Source organism: Euleptes europaea, chromosome 14 (genome assembly GCF_029931775.1).
Source record: "Euleptes europaea isolate rEulEur1 chromosome 14, rEulEur1.hap1, whole genome shotgun sequence".
In the NCBI taxonomy this organism is placed as follows: Eukaryota; Metazoa; Chordata; class Lepidosauria; order Squamata; family Sphaerodactylidae; genus Euleptes; species Euleptes europaea.
In genome coordinates this window covers 42,812,802-42,828,366 of record NC_079325.1, presented here as the reverse complement: position 1 = coordinate 42,828,366, position 15,565 = coordinate 42,812,802, and the positions used below count along the sequence as shown (strand labels likewise).

General features: G+C 41.6%; 1 protein-coding gene across 1 annotated transcript in view; it reads left to right on the top strand.

Annotated features, from left to right (window-relative positions):
- Window positions 1-15,565, top strand: part of CAMSAP1 (calmodulin regulated spectrin associated protein 1) — a 42,857-nt gene that overhangs the window by 15,557 nt on the left and 11,735 nt on the right. The window contains exons 3-10 of the mRNA XM_056860342.1: window positions 4,182-4,444; window positions 5,690-5,851; window positions 7,417-7,497; window positions 8,431-8,463; window positions 11,465-11,606; window positions 13,952-14,091; window positions 14,175-14,271; window positions 14,840-14,984. Coding sequence (XP_056716320.1) covers window positions 4,182-4,444; window positions 5,690-5,851; window positions 7,417-7,497; window positions 8,431-8,463; window positions 11,465-11,606; window positions 13,952-14,091; window positions 14,175-14,271; window positions 14,840-14,984 — 1,063 coding nt within the window. The remainder of the gene's footprint in view (window positions 1-4,181; window positions 4,445-5,689; window positions 5,852-7,416; window positions 7,498-8,430; window positions 8,464-11,464; window positions 11,607-13,951; window positions 14,092-14,174; window positions 14,272-14,839; window positions 14,985-15,565) is intronic.

Below are 15,565 nucleotides of genomic sequence, written 5' to 3'. Positions count from 1 at the left end.
ATCCTGAGAAGTGTAGATTAGTAACTGGCCCAAAGTCACGAAACAAGCGTCATGGCAGCCTGGGGATTTGAATCTGAGACTCCCAGATCCTAGTTTAACACTCTAGCCCAGTGGTGTCAAACCCAATTGTTACGAGGGCCGGATATGACATAAATGTCACATGGTCAGGCTGGGCCATGCCTCACCAGCCCAGATTGAGAGGGGGTGGGTAGCTGCCTTATCTGGCTTGCAGGCCAGATAAGAGCTCTCAAGGGGCTGGATCTGGCCCTCAGGCCTTATGTTTGACACCCCTGCTCTTGCCCATACATTACACTGCTTCTGCAAGAGAGGGTTATCCTGCCATTCAACAAAAGCATTCTCTGAGCAGGCAGGCAAAGTCAGCAGAAGGCATAGGTAACAAAACATCCACGAAAAATAACTGAAATATTCTGAAAAGCAGGCTATAGTCCTGTGTAAGTAAAAGTAGTCCCCTGTGTAAGCACTGACCCATAGGGTGACGTCACATCACAACGTTTACTAGGCAGACTATGTTTACAGAGTGGTTTGCCATTGCCTTCCCCCAGTGTAACCCTACAGCAGGGGTGGGGAACCTCAGGCCCGGGGGCCATATGTGGCCCCCGAGGACATTTTTTGTGGCCCTCGGGAGCTCTGGGACCCTGCTGCAGAGGCGGGGCGCAGGCCGGCCCTCCCAGAGGTGTTCCGGGCACCACGGCTTACAGCGGCGCTGCGGTGCCCTTTGGACCTCCTCTCGCCGACTGTCGGCTGTTGAGCAGCGAGAAGGAGGGGGAAAGAGGCTGGCGGCTCCCGGCGGCAGAGCATGCATGCAGGAGCCGATTGGGCTTCGGGGCGGCCCTTTTGTGGACTCTGGGGAGGAGAGGGCATGGAGACTGGGGCCCGGTCGTGCCAGGCTCTGTGCGCCGCCGGGGGTGTGTGGGCAGGGGAGGCTAGGGCCCAGTCGCGTGGGGCCAGCGGGTGTGTGTGTGTGTGGGGGAGGCTTTTCTCTCTTCCTCTTTTTCTGTCACTCTCCTTTCTCTCCCTCTTTCTCCCTCTTTTTCTGTCTCTGTCTTTGTCTCCCTCCGTCCTTTTCTTTGTCTCCCTCCGTCCTTTTCTTTCTTTCTCCCTCTCTCTCCATTTCTTTCTCCTTTTCTCTCCCTTTCTCCCTCCCTTTCTCCCTCCCTCCCTTTTCCTCTTTCTGTTTTCCTTCCTCCCTTACCGATCAACTGTGGGCTGCGCCTCCCTAGCACCTCGTTTGCTTGGGCCCACTGCTGGCTGCCCTTCCGCCTGGGAGGGGGGAGGGGGGCACCCCGCAGGTCTTCTGTGTGGCCTCCCCTGGGGTTGCCAACCTCCAGGTGGTGGCTGGAGACCTGGCAACCCTAGCCTCTTCCCCCCCCCACCGGGAGATCTACACCTGGTATGGCCCCTGAATGATGTCATAAATGTGCAAATGGCCCTTGGCAGGAAAAAGGTTCCCCACCCCTGCCCTACAGGCTGAGTACTCCTGTGTAAATAAGCCCCACTGTACCTTTTACAGCAGAATACAGTTTATAAATGGAAAACAAAGCAAAAAGCTAGCTGAGATTTGAAATGTTAGGGTTGTTGTTTTTTGATCATGTAAATAAAAATTATTCTCATAGCTTAACATGCTCTGAATTCTTGGACTGGAGAATCATAAAATAAAACACAAAACATTCCATATGTTCAAATTACAACCCCAACTAAAGCAGGAAAAAAACAAATTGTTGCCTCCAGTCCCCAGCCTTCTAGCAGTCTGGCCTTGTCCAAACAGAAAAAGCATGTGTCATGCGTGGCTGCTCATTGGCCATAAGAATGCCTCCCTAGAAACCGCTGCTGTCTGAACTTAATATGATTCAAAGCATCAGAGTGAAATTTAGATGTTCTGTACAGTAAGATATTTGGTTATCTTGTGTCAAGGATATAAGCTACTGAACATCTGGCTATGGCACAGAAATAGAGCTCTGGCAAGGACGTTGTATGGGAGAGGACCCAGGTGCAGGGCTGATGTATGTGAGGTTATCTCCATAACAAGTAACTGTGTAGAAGAGCTTTTGACTCAGGTGGCTGTATGCCTTCGGGCCACATTGCATTGTTTCTTGAAAGTGTCAAGGGTGATTAGTAATTGGCAACACTTGGAACATTTTTGGGGTTAAAGGAAGTTCTGGGGAGGAAAACTTTGCCTTGCATGGGAGAGCTGTTTGGGTAGAAGACATTTTTGTGTATTTAACAGATGCATTATCATAAGAAAGCAAGAACCTTGCTGGAATGGACCAGAGGTCCATCGGGTCATCCTTCTTCCAACAGCAAAAATCCAGGTGCTTCTGACAATTGGACCATGTAGGCAAGAACTCTTGTGTTTTTTTCCTGATATTCAGAGGTGTGATGCTTCCAAGTTATCATTTAGTTATCATCGCTGAGAGCAGTTGATAGATTCATGGAGGATAAGTCTGCTGCTTAAAAAAAAAAACTTTCTAAGCTAGTAGCCATTGCCACATGTTGTGGCAGTGAATTTAATCAGTTAATTATGCATTGGATAATACCAGTTGAATTATGTTGCATAAGCAAAAAATCCTTTTTCATGGGTCATTTTATAAGTATAACCATATGCTTTTATCATGTCATTATTTTAACTGTGCATTTTCTAAAGTAAAAGGCCTCAAACTTTGTAGCTTTTCCTCATGCTGAATGTGCTCCAGCCTCTTGGTCATTCTATTTTTCTGTACCTTTTCCACCTCTGTGATACCGTCTTTAAGATGGGTAGAACATTGGCTATTGATGCCCTCCTGTCCCTTGCCTGTGCTGACAGGTAAAAGATGAGACGTCTTTTGAATAATGAAAATAGCGTGATGGAATGGCTCTATGCCTGGTTTCCAATGTGTTACTCTTGAGAGGATCACAGTTACTGTTGGTCACTTAATTACCAGCATTGGAACAGTAAGCCATGAATAAATAGCATGCCAAATTGAGTATGCATACCAAAAATGCCATCTCTGGCTTTTTAAAGATTAGTGTAGGGTAGGAAGTCCTGGTAATTTTTATGTTCAAGCTGTTTAGGTCTGCTCCTGCTAGTATAATTGGGTTCAGTTTTTTCCTTACCCGGGTTCAGCATGTTTATGGCAGAGAGATTGGGTGAATCTACCCTTAGCCATTTTCCAAGGACACAATATGATGGCATTATCCATATTTAGGCTTGCTTTAATTACATTGCATCTGATATCAATTTGAGTATAGGAAAATCCTCACACTCAGCAAAATCCAGCATATGATTAAGCATGCTTAGGTCCCATTCAAACCAGAGTGCCCAGTTTGATACATGTAAAGCATTAAAAAAACTCACTGGCTTACTAAACTGTTATCTAGCTTCAATAGGTATCTGTAAAACAGAATCTGATATCACTAGCTTGTTGATTTCAAAAGTACTTGGAATAGAGCATTGTCTCAAGGCAAAACTATGAAATAGTACTTTGTTTGTCAGTGTTTAAAGTGATTTGCACCTATTATCTTAAACTTTGCTGGGGCCCTGTAAGTATTAACACCATTATAAATTTGTGACAGGTGACATTTAAACTGGGGATCTTTCAGATCACAGCATATAGTCTTATTCACTTTATAACTCTGGCTCACAACTCTGATGATCTACATTTATACACAAAATATTAAATAATGCCAAGCTGCTCTCAACTGTGTTCTAATGGTAACAGTGGTAACAGTATCATTGAAATCTGTGCTGATCAAGGCACTGCAGTCATGTTGTGGGTGAGGTATTGGCTTATCTTGTTGTGTTTGGCAGAAAATAGCTAAAAACGTAAATTTAATTTTACATTTATTTTAGGCTGTCTCTTCTCCCACCTTACCCTTTTCATGTATGAAAAAGTTCCTAAGCATAGGTATTATGAAGCTTTATACATTCCCACTTAGTTCTTGACTGAAGGTACGTACTGAGTTATGGCTTCATGGTGAGGTATATTTTGGTGTTTGAATAGCAGAATATTAGAGATGCAGGAAAGAATGATTTTGTATAGCTACTAGAGTAAGCTGCTTATCTTTGTTTAAATGGTATTAAAAACCATGTAGTTTTATTTATTGTACTGTGCATCTTGCTTAAATTTTCAGTGAACATATCTAATGGGTTTCCTTTGTTTGAGTGTATACTTCCTTTGTTTCAGATAATATCCCGGAGGAGCTGAAGGACCCGTTCTATATAGACCAGTATGAGCAAGAACATATTAAACCACCTGTCATCAAGCTGTTACTGTCCAGTGAGCTGTACTGCCGTGTCTGCAGCCTCATTTTGAAAGGGGATCAGGTGGCTGCTCTGCAGGGACACCAGTCGGTCATCCAGGCTCTGTCTCGGAAAGGAATTTACGTCATGGAGAGCGATGATACACCTGTGTCTGAATCTGATCTCAGCAGCGCGCCAATCAAAATGGTTAGCTTAAGAGAAGAGAGCTTAACTTTTTTCTGTACTGCTGTACCCATCCTGGTGTTTCAGTTAAACTCCCATGCTAATAAGGGGTATTGTTTTATGCTGACTCTCAACAGAGAAATTCTCAAGGCAGTGTACAGGAGCAAAAATAAGACCACCAAGTCTACCATATAAAATCAATAAAACAAGAACAATTTAAAAAGAAATGCAATAAAGCAAAGCAAATTCTCCACTTTTCCTCCAGCACAGACAGGACTCCAGATGGGTAACAACAAAAATGCAATAAAAATAATAATGTATTACAATCTTTAAAACATATTGTTAAAACAGATAAGCCAGAACACGCAGATATAATCTTCACACTGCCCCCGCAGTCCCTTTGGATAGCACTGTTTAACAGCCTTGCTAGAAGGCCCCAACGGTAGGTGATTGCTCCATCCTTTCCAAGATGCTGATCATTGTCAAGGCGCAGCAGTGGAAAATGCCTGGGTCATAGCGGATCATATCCTTGAGATGGGGAATTGCTAGGAAACTCTGTTGTGAGGAGTCTAATAGCTGCATGGGTTCATATTTGTAGAGACGGACCTTCAAATATGCGGGCTTCCAGTTCATGAAGGGCTTTAAAAGTAAGAACCGGCATCTTAAATTGGACTTGGAAATAAATACGCTGCCAGTGAAGAGGCTTTGGGAACATGAAATGTGATTCCAGTCACCTACATTAGGTAGGTTTGTGGCCATGTTCCAGATCAACCAAAGTTTCCAAATAGTGTGCAAAGGTGGTCTTGTAGAAAGAGTTTTGCAGTAGTCTAGTCTGATTGTGATCAGACCATGGATAGCAGTGGTCAGTATTAAAAACAAGTCCCCAGTTTTTTTGAGAGTGGTTTGTTGATTCAATATCTGAAGGACCACCTCCACCCATATGTGCCCACAAAACTGCTCCAGTCAGGAGACCAAGGATTGTTAGTACTTCATCCATTCAGTTCAGTAGAAACTGTTTCTGTTCAGGCTCTCTCAATAGTCACTTGTGTTCTGTGGAACAGGCTTCCTGAAGATGCAAGGAAGGCCTCAACCTTGCTCTTCTGTAAATTAAACCTTTTCTGATGTGATTTTGGTGGCTTGTTAGTAGAATGGCTTACTGGTCCCCTATTGTCTTTCGGTGAAGATTTTAGTGATGTAAACTTTGATTCCTTTGATCATGAGAAAAACAGGATACAAATATTTTAAATGAATGTTTTCATTTGTTCATAGAGTCCTCACATGGCAATGATTGATGCTCTTATGATGGCCTACACTGTGGAAATGATCAGCATTGAAAAAGTGGTTGCAAGTGTCAAACGTTTTTCTACATTTAGTGCCTCAAAGGAATTGCCCTATGATCTGGAGGATGCAATGATATTTTGGATTAATAAGGTAAATTGTTGTTATTAGTGCCTTGATAAATATAAATGTGAGTGCATACAAGTTGATATTTAACTGAAACAGTCCATTGTGGGGGGAAAGTTGTGTTAAAGCTAAGGTGTTAATGTATTTTAAGTTTATTTTTCCAAAGGATAAATAATTTGTGTTACACAGGAGAATGTTGCCTTCATTTAGATGAGTCTTTTTTAATTTACTGAAATGTCCAAACTTGACTACTGACTTTCTGAGTTTCAAAGCAGTTTGGTAAGTTTGTACAAGTTCATCAGCAAAATCATTCAAATTGCATACTGAAAATAATACTATTTGTATTGATTTATTTTAGCATCAACATCACTTCGTTATGCATTCTGTGGTATTGAGCAGCTTGAAATGAAAATATTATATAGGATCTGTGCTGTCAGGTGGACATCTGTTGTTTGTGTGATAAATGTGGACGTAAACTTGCTGGTCCTTGTGTACTTAAGGACAGTGGGCTATCCATAGACAAGATAGAGATCCCTGTGTATTTGTGGGGTTCCCAGCTATGCAGAAAAACATGGCATTGTAAGTTAACCTCCCCTCCCTCCCTAAAAACCCACTCTGGTCTGATGTGAATGGAAAATGCTACAGAGGGATCAAATTTTGAGAACAGCTGAGCATCAGTTGGTGTGGAAATAAGGGTGGTGATGGGGAAATCATTCTGCTCAGGCCCCTGAGAGCTTTGAGAGTCTTGGAGGGAAGAGTTTGAGGAATGGGATGGGATTTTGAACTTGTTACTTTCATTATTCCTTCTGGGCTTGCAGTTAGTTATACTCTGTTTGGGATGCTTATGAGACTTGGGTCGTCTGTGATACTTGGCCCTGTTGCAATGTTTGAGACTGGGGGAGAGGACTAGAAGCAGAGGAAGTCACAAGGCACAGGAAAAAATTAATGAAGACATGAGCACAAAGAAAAAAACACACAACTCTAGTTGCTGGAAAAAACTCAGCTGCCTGGTTAACCTATGTGATTGAAATGATGCTGCTTAGGAGTTTGATGTTTTTCCAGATCTAAACTAAATAATGATATTAAAGGAGCAAATTCCTGAGTGAGACATCACTGTTAGGCCATTCATAAGAACATAAGAAAGGCCAAGGCCCATCAAGTCCAGCAGTCTGTTCATACAGTGGCCAACCAGGTGCCTCTAGGAAGCCCACAAACAAGACAACTGCAGCAGCATTCCTCTGCCTGTGTTCCAAAGCACCTAATATAATAGGCAAGATTTACAGTGCTTTCCTAAGGAGAGTTACTCCAGTCTAAGCCCATTCATTTCAATGGGTTTAGACTGGGTTAACTCTCTTTAGGAATGCACCAATAGTCTCTGTCTCTTCCATCCCAGTGACTTTCCCCTTCTCTCAATGTATAGCATACTTCATGAACCTGCTTCTGCTGTCCGTATGGGGTGGAGTCATACATGATCTTTAATGTAGGAACAGAGAGAGCAAAGTTAAAGATCAAATGGTGGATGAACCAAAACAATTGAAAGACTTTTGGGAAAGGACATGCTGTTGTGTAACTGTTCTCTTGATTGTTTTTAGGTGAACCTTAAAATGAGAGAAATAACAGAAAAAGAGATAAAATTAAAACAGCACGTACTGGAAAGCCCAGGTCACCAAAAGGTAAAACACACAGTACTAGATGCATTGTGGGGTTAATATTTATACGTGAGGTGTTAAATGTATTACTTAGAAATAAGTCTCACTGTGTTTCATAGTGCTTATTTCTAAGTAATTGTGCTTAAGGTTGCAGGCTATGCAGTGGTATATTGTGTATATAATTCTGAACTCTGTGTGGGTGCGAGATACTTCCTTTATGCTCACTCCTGTTCCCTGGGTCCCTGCATGCTTAGTTTCTCCTATAATTTGGAGTGGGAAGATGTCTCACTGTATGCTGATGAGAGAGGGTCAAGTATTGGAATAATCTGAGATATGCATCATTTGTTCTGAAGGTGTTTCAGGGCCACATGCGCAGTGCACACTTGCTCTGAAGAAAACCAGAAACTTAACAAATACTAATAAAGCATGTACTAAGTAAAAACTCCAAAGGACTAACTGTATATGTGAACTCTTCCTGCCCCATTCCTCCTTTCTCCCTTTATCTGTTCCAATGCACTAATATTTTTAAAAGATGCTACGCTTTCATTACTGGAGAATGTAACTCCCCCTCCCCCCCTAAATAGAAGTGATTTCAAAGTTGGTCCAATTTTGTGAAGTTTTTGCCGAAACTGCAATGAATACAGTGATATCATTGTGATTCTGCAACACTAAGTGCTCTTGTATGTTGTGTTGGATTGGTGCTAAGCAAATAATCTTTTCAGTATCCTGCAATGTAGAATGAAGCTTTTAAGCACAGGCCTATGAGATTTTTTAATTTGGTGCTAATATGTGTTTCTGGGGATACCGCCTACCCAGTATTTTTGGATACTTGTAGATCACAAATCATTCCACGATATGAAAGTGTCTATGGATTGGGTGCGGTCAAGTATTGCTTATAACTTGCTCTGCTGATGTTCCTTTCCTGTTCCTACATTCCCTTCCCTGCTTCCTGAGCAGTCTCCTTCCAAATGGTATTGGAAATTAGTACCTGTAAGTGATTTAATTCTACGTGATGGTTGTCACCCACAAAACCATGGCTTTTACAATTCTTTTCTCAGTGTTTTGCTTCCATTTTAAAATGCTGCTTTCACAACTTGCAATGTTCTTTCTGCTTAAGGCTCTTTAAAAAACAAACAAACTTAAAAGTAGATTCCATAACATGATTCCACATACTGTACATACAGCATACTCATCACTATACAGCATTTCAGAATTGTTGACACTCAAAATCTGGAGCTTGAGGAACAAGAAAACCTCACTAAGATGTTGGGAGCGATCTGTGGATGATTTGTTGCAACTTTAATTCTCGTTGAAAAATTCAGTTTTATACAGTTCTAAGGTGAAACTGGTCAGTTTAAACATGATTTGTATCACTTTATTTGTGTTTTGCCGAAATGGATATAGCATACATTTGTGGTTGGGGGTATTTCAGTTGAGTACTTCTCATTCTCCACCATTGGCAGAGTAGCAGCCTGCAGTTGCTGTTCTAACAAGGTAATAACATTAGGGCTGGCTCAAGAGTTCTACCTGTAAAGTGCAAGTTAAAATGCCCAGGAGCATCTGATTCCGGGAAGTGTTGATGATAGCCTTTAGTTCAGGGGTGGGGAACGTCAGGCCGGGGGGCCGTATAAGGTCCTCGAAATCATTTGGTCTGGCCCTTCATGGGTCCTGGTAGATCTCTAGCTCAGAAGGATGCTGCCCTGCCTGAATCTCTTGGGCCCAGCTGGGGACACCAGAGCTCAAAAGCGAGTCGCTCTATGTGGCAGACACTTGGAGCCGTCTCCGGTCATGCCTCTTGGCTAAATGTTTGACCAAATATAGCAGGCTAATTTTTAAGTTGATAATTTTGTATGGCCCCCGAATGATATTATAAATATCCAAATGGCCCTTGGCAGAAAAAAGGTTCCCCACCCCTGCTTTAGTTCTATGTCATCTGTTGCTTTGACCTATTTTTTACAATGACTATTGAAATGGGAACTTCGAAAAGCCCTGCTTGGATAGTCTCATCAGATCCCAAAAGCTAAGCAGGGTCGACCATGGTCAGTATTTGGATGGGAGACCACCGAGGAATACCAGGGTTGCAACGCAGAGGCAGGTAATGGCAAACCTCCTCTGAACGTCTCTTGCCTTGAAAACCCTACTGGGTCACCATAAGTTGGCTGCAACTTTTTTCAAAAATTTATTTATTTAATTATTTTTTTGAAAATGAAACCAGTGTTTATGAAATGGAGGCTTTTCTGTTTGGAGATATGTTAATTTCGGACCGGACCTCTATGCCAAAGTTTTCATAAGCCTTGTCCAGCTCCTCCAACCTAAGCCAGAAGCAGGTGTGGGGGGGTTGAGAGATGCACACTTTAAACTAACCAGATCACCTTCCTATGTATAGTAAGCTGAATTTGAATGACGATATTTCAGAATTGAATGTGTATTTAACAGCACCCTTGAACTTGTTATGATTCTGATTGCCATCTTATATCTTGCTATTTTTTGCGTAAGCCTGATCTCATGCATGCGCTGTCACACTGCATGCTGGAACCAGTGGAATATGCTCGTGTGGTACAGTATGATTCACATTACATTACATATTTATGGAGAGCTTCAGGCTGGGGGAAAAACAATCTGTGTGTGTATGGTTATAAAAAAACACTTTAATTCTTCCAGTTTTCTTATGTGGTCTATGACTATTCAATAAGAAATATTATTTCTCTGTACTATAATACATCACTTCAAGACTTGTGAAGCTCTGAAAGAAAAACTGAAAGCCAAAGTATAATTTATAGCTAATTTTACAGCATTGCATTTCCCCCCTTTCCTTTGGCATTTGTTACCAAGCAAGATTTGTTTCCACAAATAATTTCTCAGCCTGTGCTTTCCTCAAATATACACGTTTCATATGTAGATGTGGCCTTACATAGCTGACTAGCAATCTTGTGTGGCATATTTTGGATAAAAATAGTTAAGTGAGATTTTGTAAATGTCTGGTATACTGATGTAGATCTACTGTTAGTCCATTGCTATTTCATATCAGATTCATTAAGTGACTCTTTATCTCGTGATGTGCAAATATTAAGATATTATCTTTTTATGTTAGAGTGGTAAAATGCTTCCTTGCTGTTTTACTGTATATTGTACGGTAGCTGTAGAAGCTTTTGTTAATGTTTTGAATTATCTTCTACTGAAGCGGGTTAAAGTTGGTTTCGAGCTTCTACTTGTGCTGTAGCAAAACTACAGCAAATTACTCACCAGTGGAGTGTACTCAACAGATCTTGTGTCAAACTCTTTTGTGCAGAATTGGTTTTCATTTAGACTCTTAACAGGACCAAAGAGCAGGTATTTGATTAGAGCAACTGCTTATATAAATTAGCATCTGTAATATTTTGGTAGAGGAAGGGAAACACAGCCAACACAGCCTTGTAATACATTAGGTCCTTGCCCTTGAAGGTTTGTGATTCACAATTTCACTTATGTGTGGTCTGCAGTTTGATTACATGGTGTGATATGCAGCCTGTTTTTACTTTCCACTGAACCTTCATCATAGTCATTACAGCATTACATTTTGTGGGAAATTTGGTGCTTTTGTTATCAGGAGGCAGCAGTCCCTTAGTATTCACAGATTTTACCATTTACAGTAATCCCAGGAATGGCAGGGATCTACTCTAATTACTAATTGGGTTTGACGTTACAAACTGGTTTAATTTGTAATCCAAATTAGTAACCTTGGTTCATGCCTCTGGATTTGAGATTTGCTACATAACTTCTCTAAGGTTGTTGTATTTTCTTGAGAGTGTTGTGCAGCCCTGGTGGGGTGGCCCTATTGGTAAAACTGCTCTGAGATTAGCAGGCACATAGTCATAAGTGACTTCAAATGTGAAGCATATTCTAGCTGGATTTGAAGCTACAGTTTAATCAACTCAAAATCCACAAAGAAATTATTCTTGGTAGAAAAACCCCTTATGCTATAGTGACAATATACTTTGCCTTCTTTTATCAGGTACGATATCGCCGAGATCACCCTTCAAGTAGGCAGTTACCATTTTTCCCAGTGCTTGAAGATCTCATGAAGGACTGCAGTGACGGAACTGCTTTACTGGCTGTAATACACTACTACTGTCCTGAACAAATGAAACTAGATGGTATGTCGCTAATTTTTTCCAAAAAAGTTGCATTACTAAAACAAAATCTTAATAAGATGCTATAAGCATACAAAAATAGCTTTAGCTGTACTAAGTTAAAACTGATTCCATATGTTATCCTTGTAATCCAGTTATCAGTTCATGTGTGTTGAAGGTAGTCTGAACACCTCGGTGTAATCTATCCAAACATAAGTGTTTCTAATCCCATTGATTGCAGTGGGAGATACTCACTTTAATATGTGATGGCCTACAGTTCTAGGAGTTTAAATTATGGTTTAAATTACGGACAGAAGGGTACCAGCTGGATATTAGGAAAAATCTTTTTTTACAGTAAGAGTAGTTCAGCAGTGGAATCGGCTGCTTAGGGAGGTAGTGAGCTTCCCCTCACTGGTGGTCTTCAAACAGCGGCTGGACGAACATTTGTCAAGGATTCTTTAGGCTGATCCTGCATTGAGCAGGAGGTTGGACTAGATGGCATGTATGGCCCCTTTCAACTCTATGATTGTATGAGTGCCCCTATTCAAGATCATTGCTTCAAGTTACCTTCTTCAAGAAGTAGTTATGTGTTCTGGATTCATTCTTCAGGCGGTACTGACTAATCCATCATTTAGCCCAGTGGTATTCACTAGGAAACTCCCAAGGGCTGCTTGGGTAGATAAATTGCCTTTATTAATAAAATCCATAAGCATGGATATATTGATGGCACATCACTTTAAAACATCATACTTTACATATGCTTGCACACATTCATGACTTCTCCAAATGCTGTGTCCTGCTGAGCCTCATGTGGATATGATGGAATCATCATAAAGTCGAATGTGTTATTCTGGCCATGATGTAGACCTCCGGCTAGGGAGACCAGGTTAAAAATCTCCAATCAGCCATGAAGTTCACTGGGTAACCTTGGGACAGTAACCCAGCCTAGTCTATCTCACAGGATAGGATACCATAGAGAAGGCAAGAATCATGCATGTTGCCTCAGCTTCCTTGAAGGAAAGGTGGAATGAAAATGTAAAAATATATAGTAGATCTCCTAATTTTCTCTTCTAGTACATAAGATTTTTCTTATACCGTCTTAGCTGCCATTTCATTATTTGGTAGGAGCCACTCTCCATTTGGTGCTGATACCCAATTATCCCCTGTGGTTGTAGTGATGGGGTAGTGTCATTTTATTTAGAAACTTGCATTTCTTAAAATCAAGAGCACTTTTTTTTGCTGTAAAGTCACAGCTGACTTACAGTGACCCTGTAGGGTTTTCAAGGCAAAAGAGGTGGTTTGCCATTGCCTGCCTCCCTGTCACATCCCTGGTATTCCTTGGAAGTCTCTCATGCAAATACTTGCCTGGGTCAAAGCTGACAGTGTGTGACTGACCCAAGGTCACCCAGCAAGTTTCCATGGCAGAGTGGGGATTTGAACCTGGGTTTCCCAGATCCTAGTCTGACATCTTAACCACTACACCACACTGGCCCTCAAGAGCACGTACAAACTTCAGAATCCCAACAATAACATTTTTTAATTGGTGGTGTGATTATCAGCATATTCTGCCCGAGGGAAAACCACTCTATAGGATATATATACACAAGTTAAAAGTGAACCTAAAAAAGAAAATCTTGCACCCCTTAAAAATATTCATACAAGCTGGCTCTTCCAACATACTCTGGTTGGAGGTTCCCGACAGTTGGACACAGAGGAAAAAATGTGCAAAGCACCAGAGGTTACAAGGCGTTTATCTAATCACTTGTAGCTACTCCCAAAGTTTTACAAAATAGTAGTTACAACAAAGGTTCAAATAAATTACAAAACATGTATTGCAGTATACAAATAATGAGCAAACGCAAAAAGCAAGAGTGTTGATAACGTAACATAAAACCACAACAGTGACAGGTTTGCCGACTAGTTGCCCGTTTCAGTATCCTTCTTCGGATTGTAGCCTTGAAATTCAACAACAAACAGAAGTGTAACCTCTGGTGCTCTGCAATTTTTTTTTGTCTCCTATCAGAGGTTTCTCCCCCTCTTTCTCCTGGTGGCTGGTGCCACTACCGAAAGAGCTCTTGGCTTAACACGTGCTGACATAACCTGGGCTGAGTTGGAATGGATGAAGACCCTTGTATGGATCTGAATTGGCCTGTAGGCTCTCACGTTTCTGTTGGATCATAGGGGAATATAGGACTGTACTCTTGATCCCTCCGTGAATGCTGTTGTCTCGCTGATTTCTGTAGGCTATTGTAAAGTACTGTTGGGAAATGGACGTGTCGCAGTTTTCTTAAATATGATTTATTGTGAGCTGATGATTAATTCCTAGGCTGTCTTGTGACACTGATCTTCTTTCTTTTCCCAATTGAAAGAAATCTGCCTGAAAGAAGTAACATCGATTGCAGACAGCATCTATAACATTCAGCTGCTTCGGGAGTTTTCAAACGAATACTTAAACAAATGTTTTTACCTCACATTGGAGGACATGCTGTATGCACCTTTAGTTCTAAAGGTAAGATAGGTGAAGGAATAAATACACGGTTTGAAATGACATATAGGCAGCCTGTTGACATTACCTTTTTCCCCCTTTCCTAGTCCAATGTAATGGTCTTCATTGCTGAATTATTCTGGTGGTTTGAGAATGTCAAGCCTGAATTTGTGCAGCCCAGGGACCTCCAAGAAGTAAAAGATGGTGAGATTTTTTTACTTTTGCATCATGAAGAGGCAATTTCACTAACAATGCCTAAGAAGTTACCCAAATACTGTTTTTCTCTGGCCTGTTAGGGTATTCCTAAAATTTCTGTAGACTGGTTTCAGGGAGGGGCCGTGGCTCAGTGGTAGAGCATCTGCTTGGCATGCAAAAGGTTCCAGGTTCAGTCCCCGGCATCTCCAGTTAAAAGGATCCGATAGTGGGTGATGTGAAAGACCTTTACAGAGACTGAAATATGCATTTCCTTTGTACATCCTTTTTTAACCTTCTCCCATTTCCTATCCATTATATTGGATTCCTCCTTGAAGCTAAAGACATTTTAGAATTGGAACTAAACTTGGGGCATTGGAAACAACTGACTTTTTAAAAATATAGGCAGTCTTGTTATTTGGAATCACTGTTATGAAGTATACTACTGCTTTTTTAAAATGCTTTGAATTTTAATATTTCTGTCTTATTGACATTTAAAACAGAAATGAGCCGCTGAGGCCTGCTTAGGGTTCGTGGTAGTTCCTTTTAAAACAAATGCTAACTGTGTGTTTGACTTCAGCTAAAACAATGTTGCAACAGAAGAGCAGCAGGCCGCCTGTTCCCATTTCCAATGCAACCAAACGGAGTTTCATGGCTAGCCCAGCTGCTTCCAGCCCAGCTGACACGCAGCTCCCAGCTCAGCTCCCTGTGGAGACTTGCAACAGGTATTACCTGCATCCTGAAGAATTTGAGTTTCTGTAAGTCTGTCTTTCTACCTCTACTCTCAGTCGTCCTTTCCCATCCAGTTCTGTGATCTGGGGACTGTGTTATGCATGTCAGGCTGGTGGTCCGTGAAGCTGCTTTAAACTGGACGCTTGCGACTCTTTGTGCTGGGAGGGGCCAGGTGTGGCTGTTGGTCAGTGGAAACAGTGGAAGCATGTGTTCATGTCTGGTTGCTTCTCCTGCTCAGTTTTGTGTTTGTCCTTTAATTCTTTGAAGAGGTACGACTTGCTTGTCTCCTTCAGTCAGTTCATATCGGGCAGCTGTGTGAGTTTCGTGTTCCTCAGCTCTGGGGGCAATGGGGTGCCCCTCGTTTCTCTAGGCCTCTGGGCCTGAAACAGCTTCTGAGGTGACCTGGGGTTCACTTCCTTATGCTTTAATATGGTGGTTTCTAGACCTGTGACAATAGTGAAAATGCCTAAGTGTTCTTGTTCCGTCTTGATTCCTTACTCCAAATGACAGGCTGGTGGAAAGAGCTTGAGACCCATCGATCTTGGAGGTTTTATCGCTATTACGTGTTCTGCAT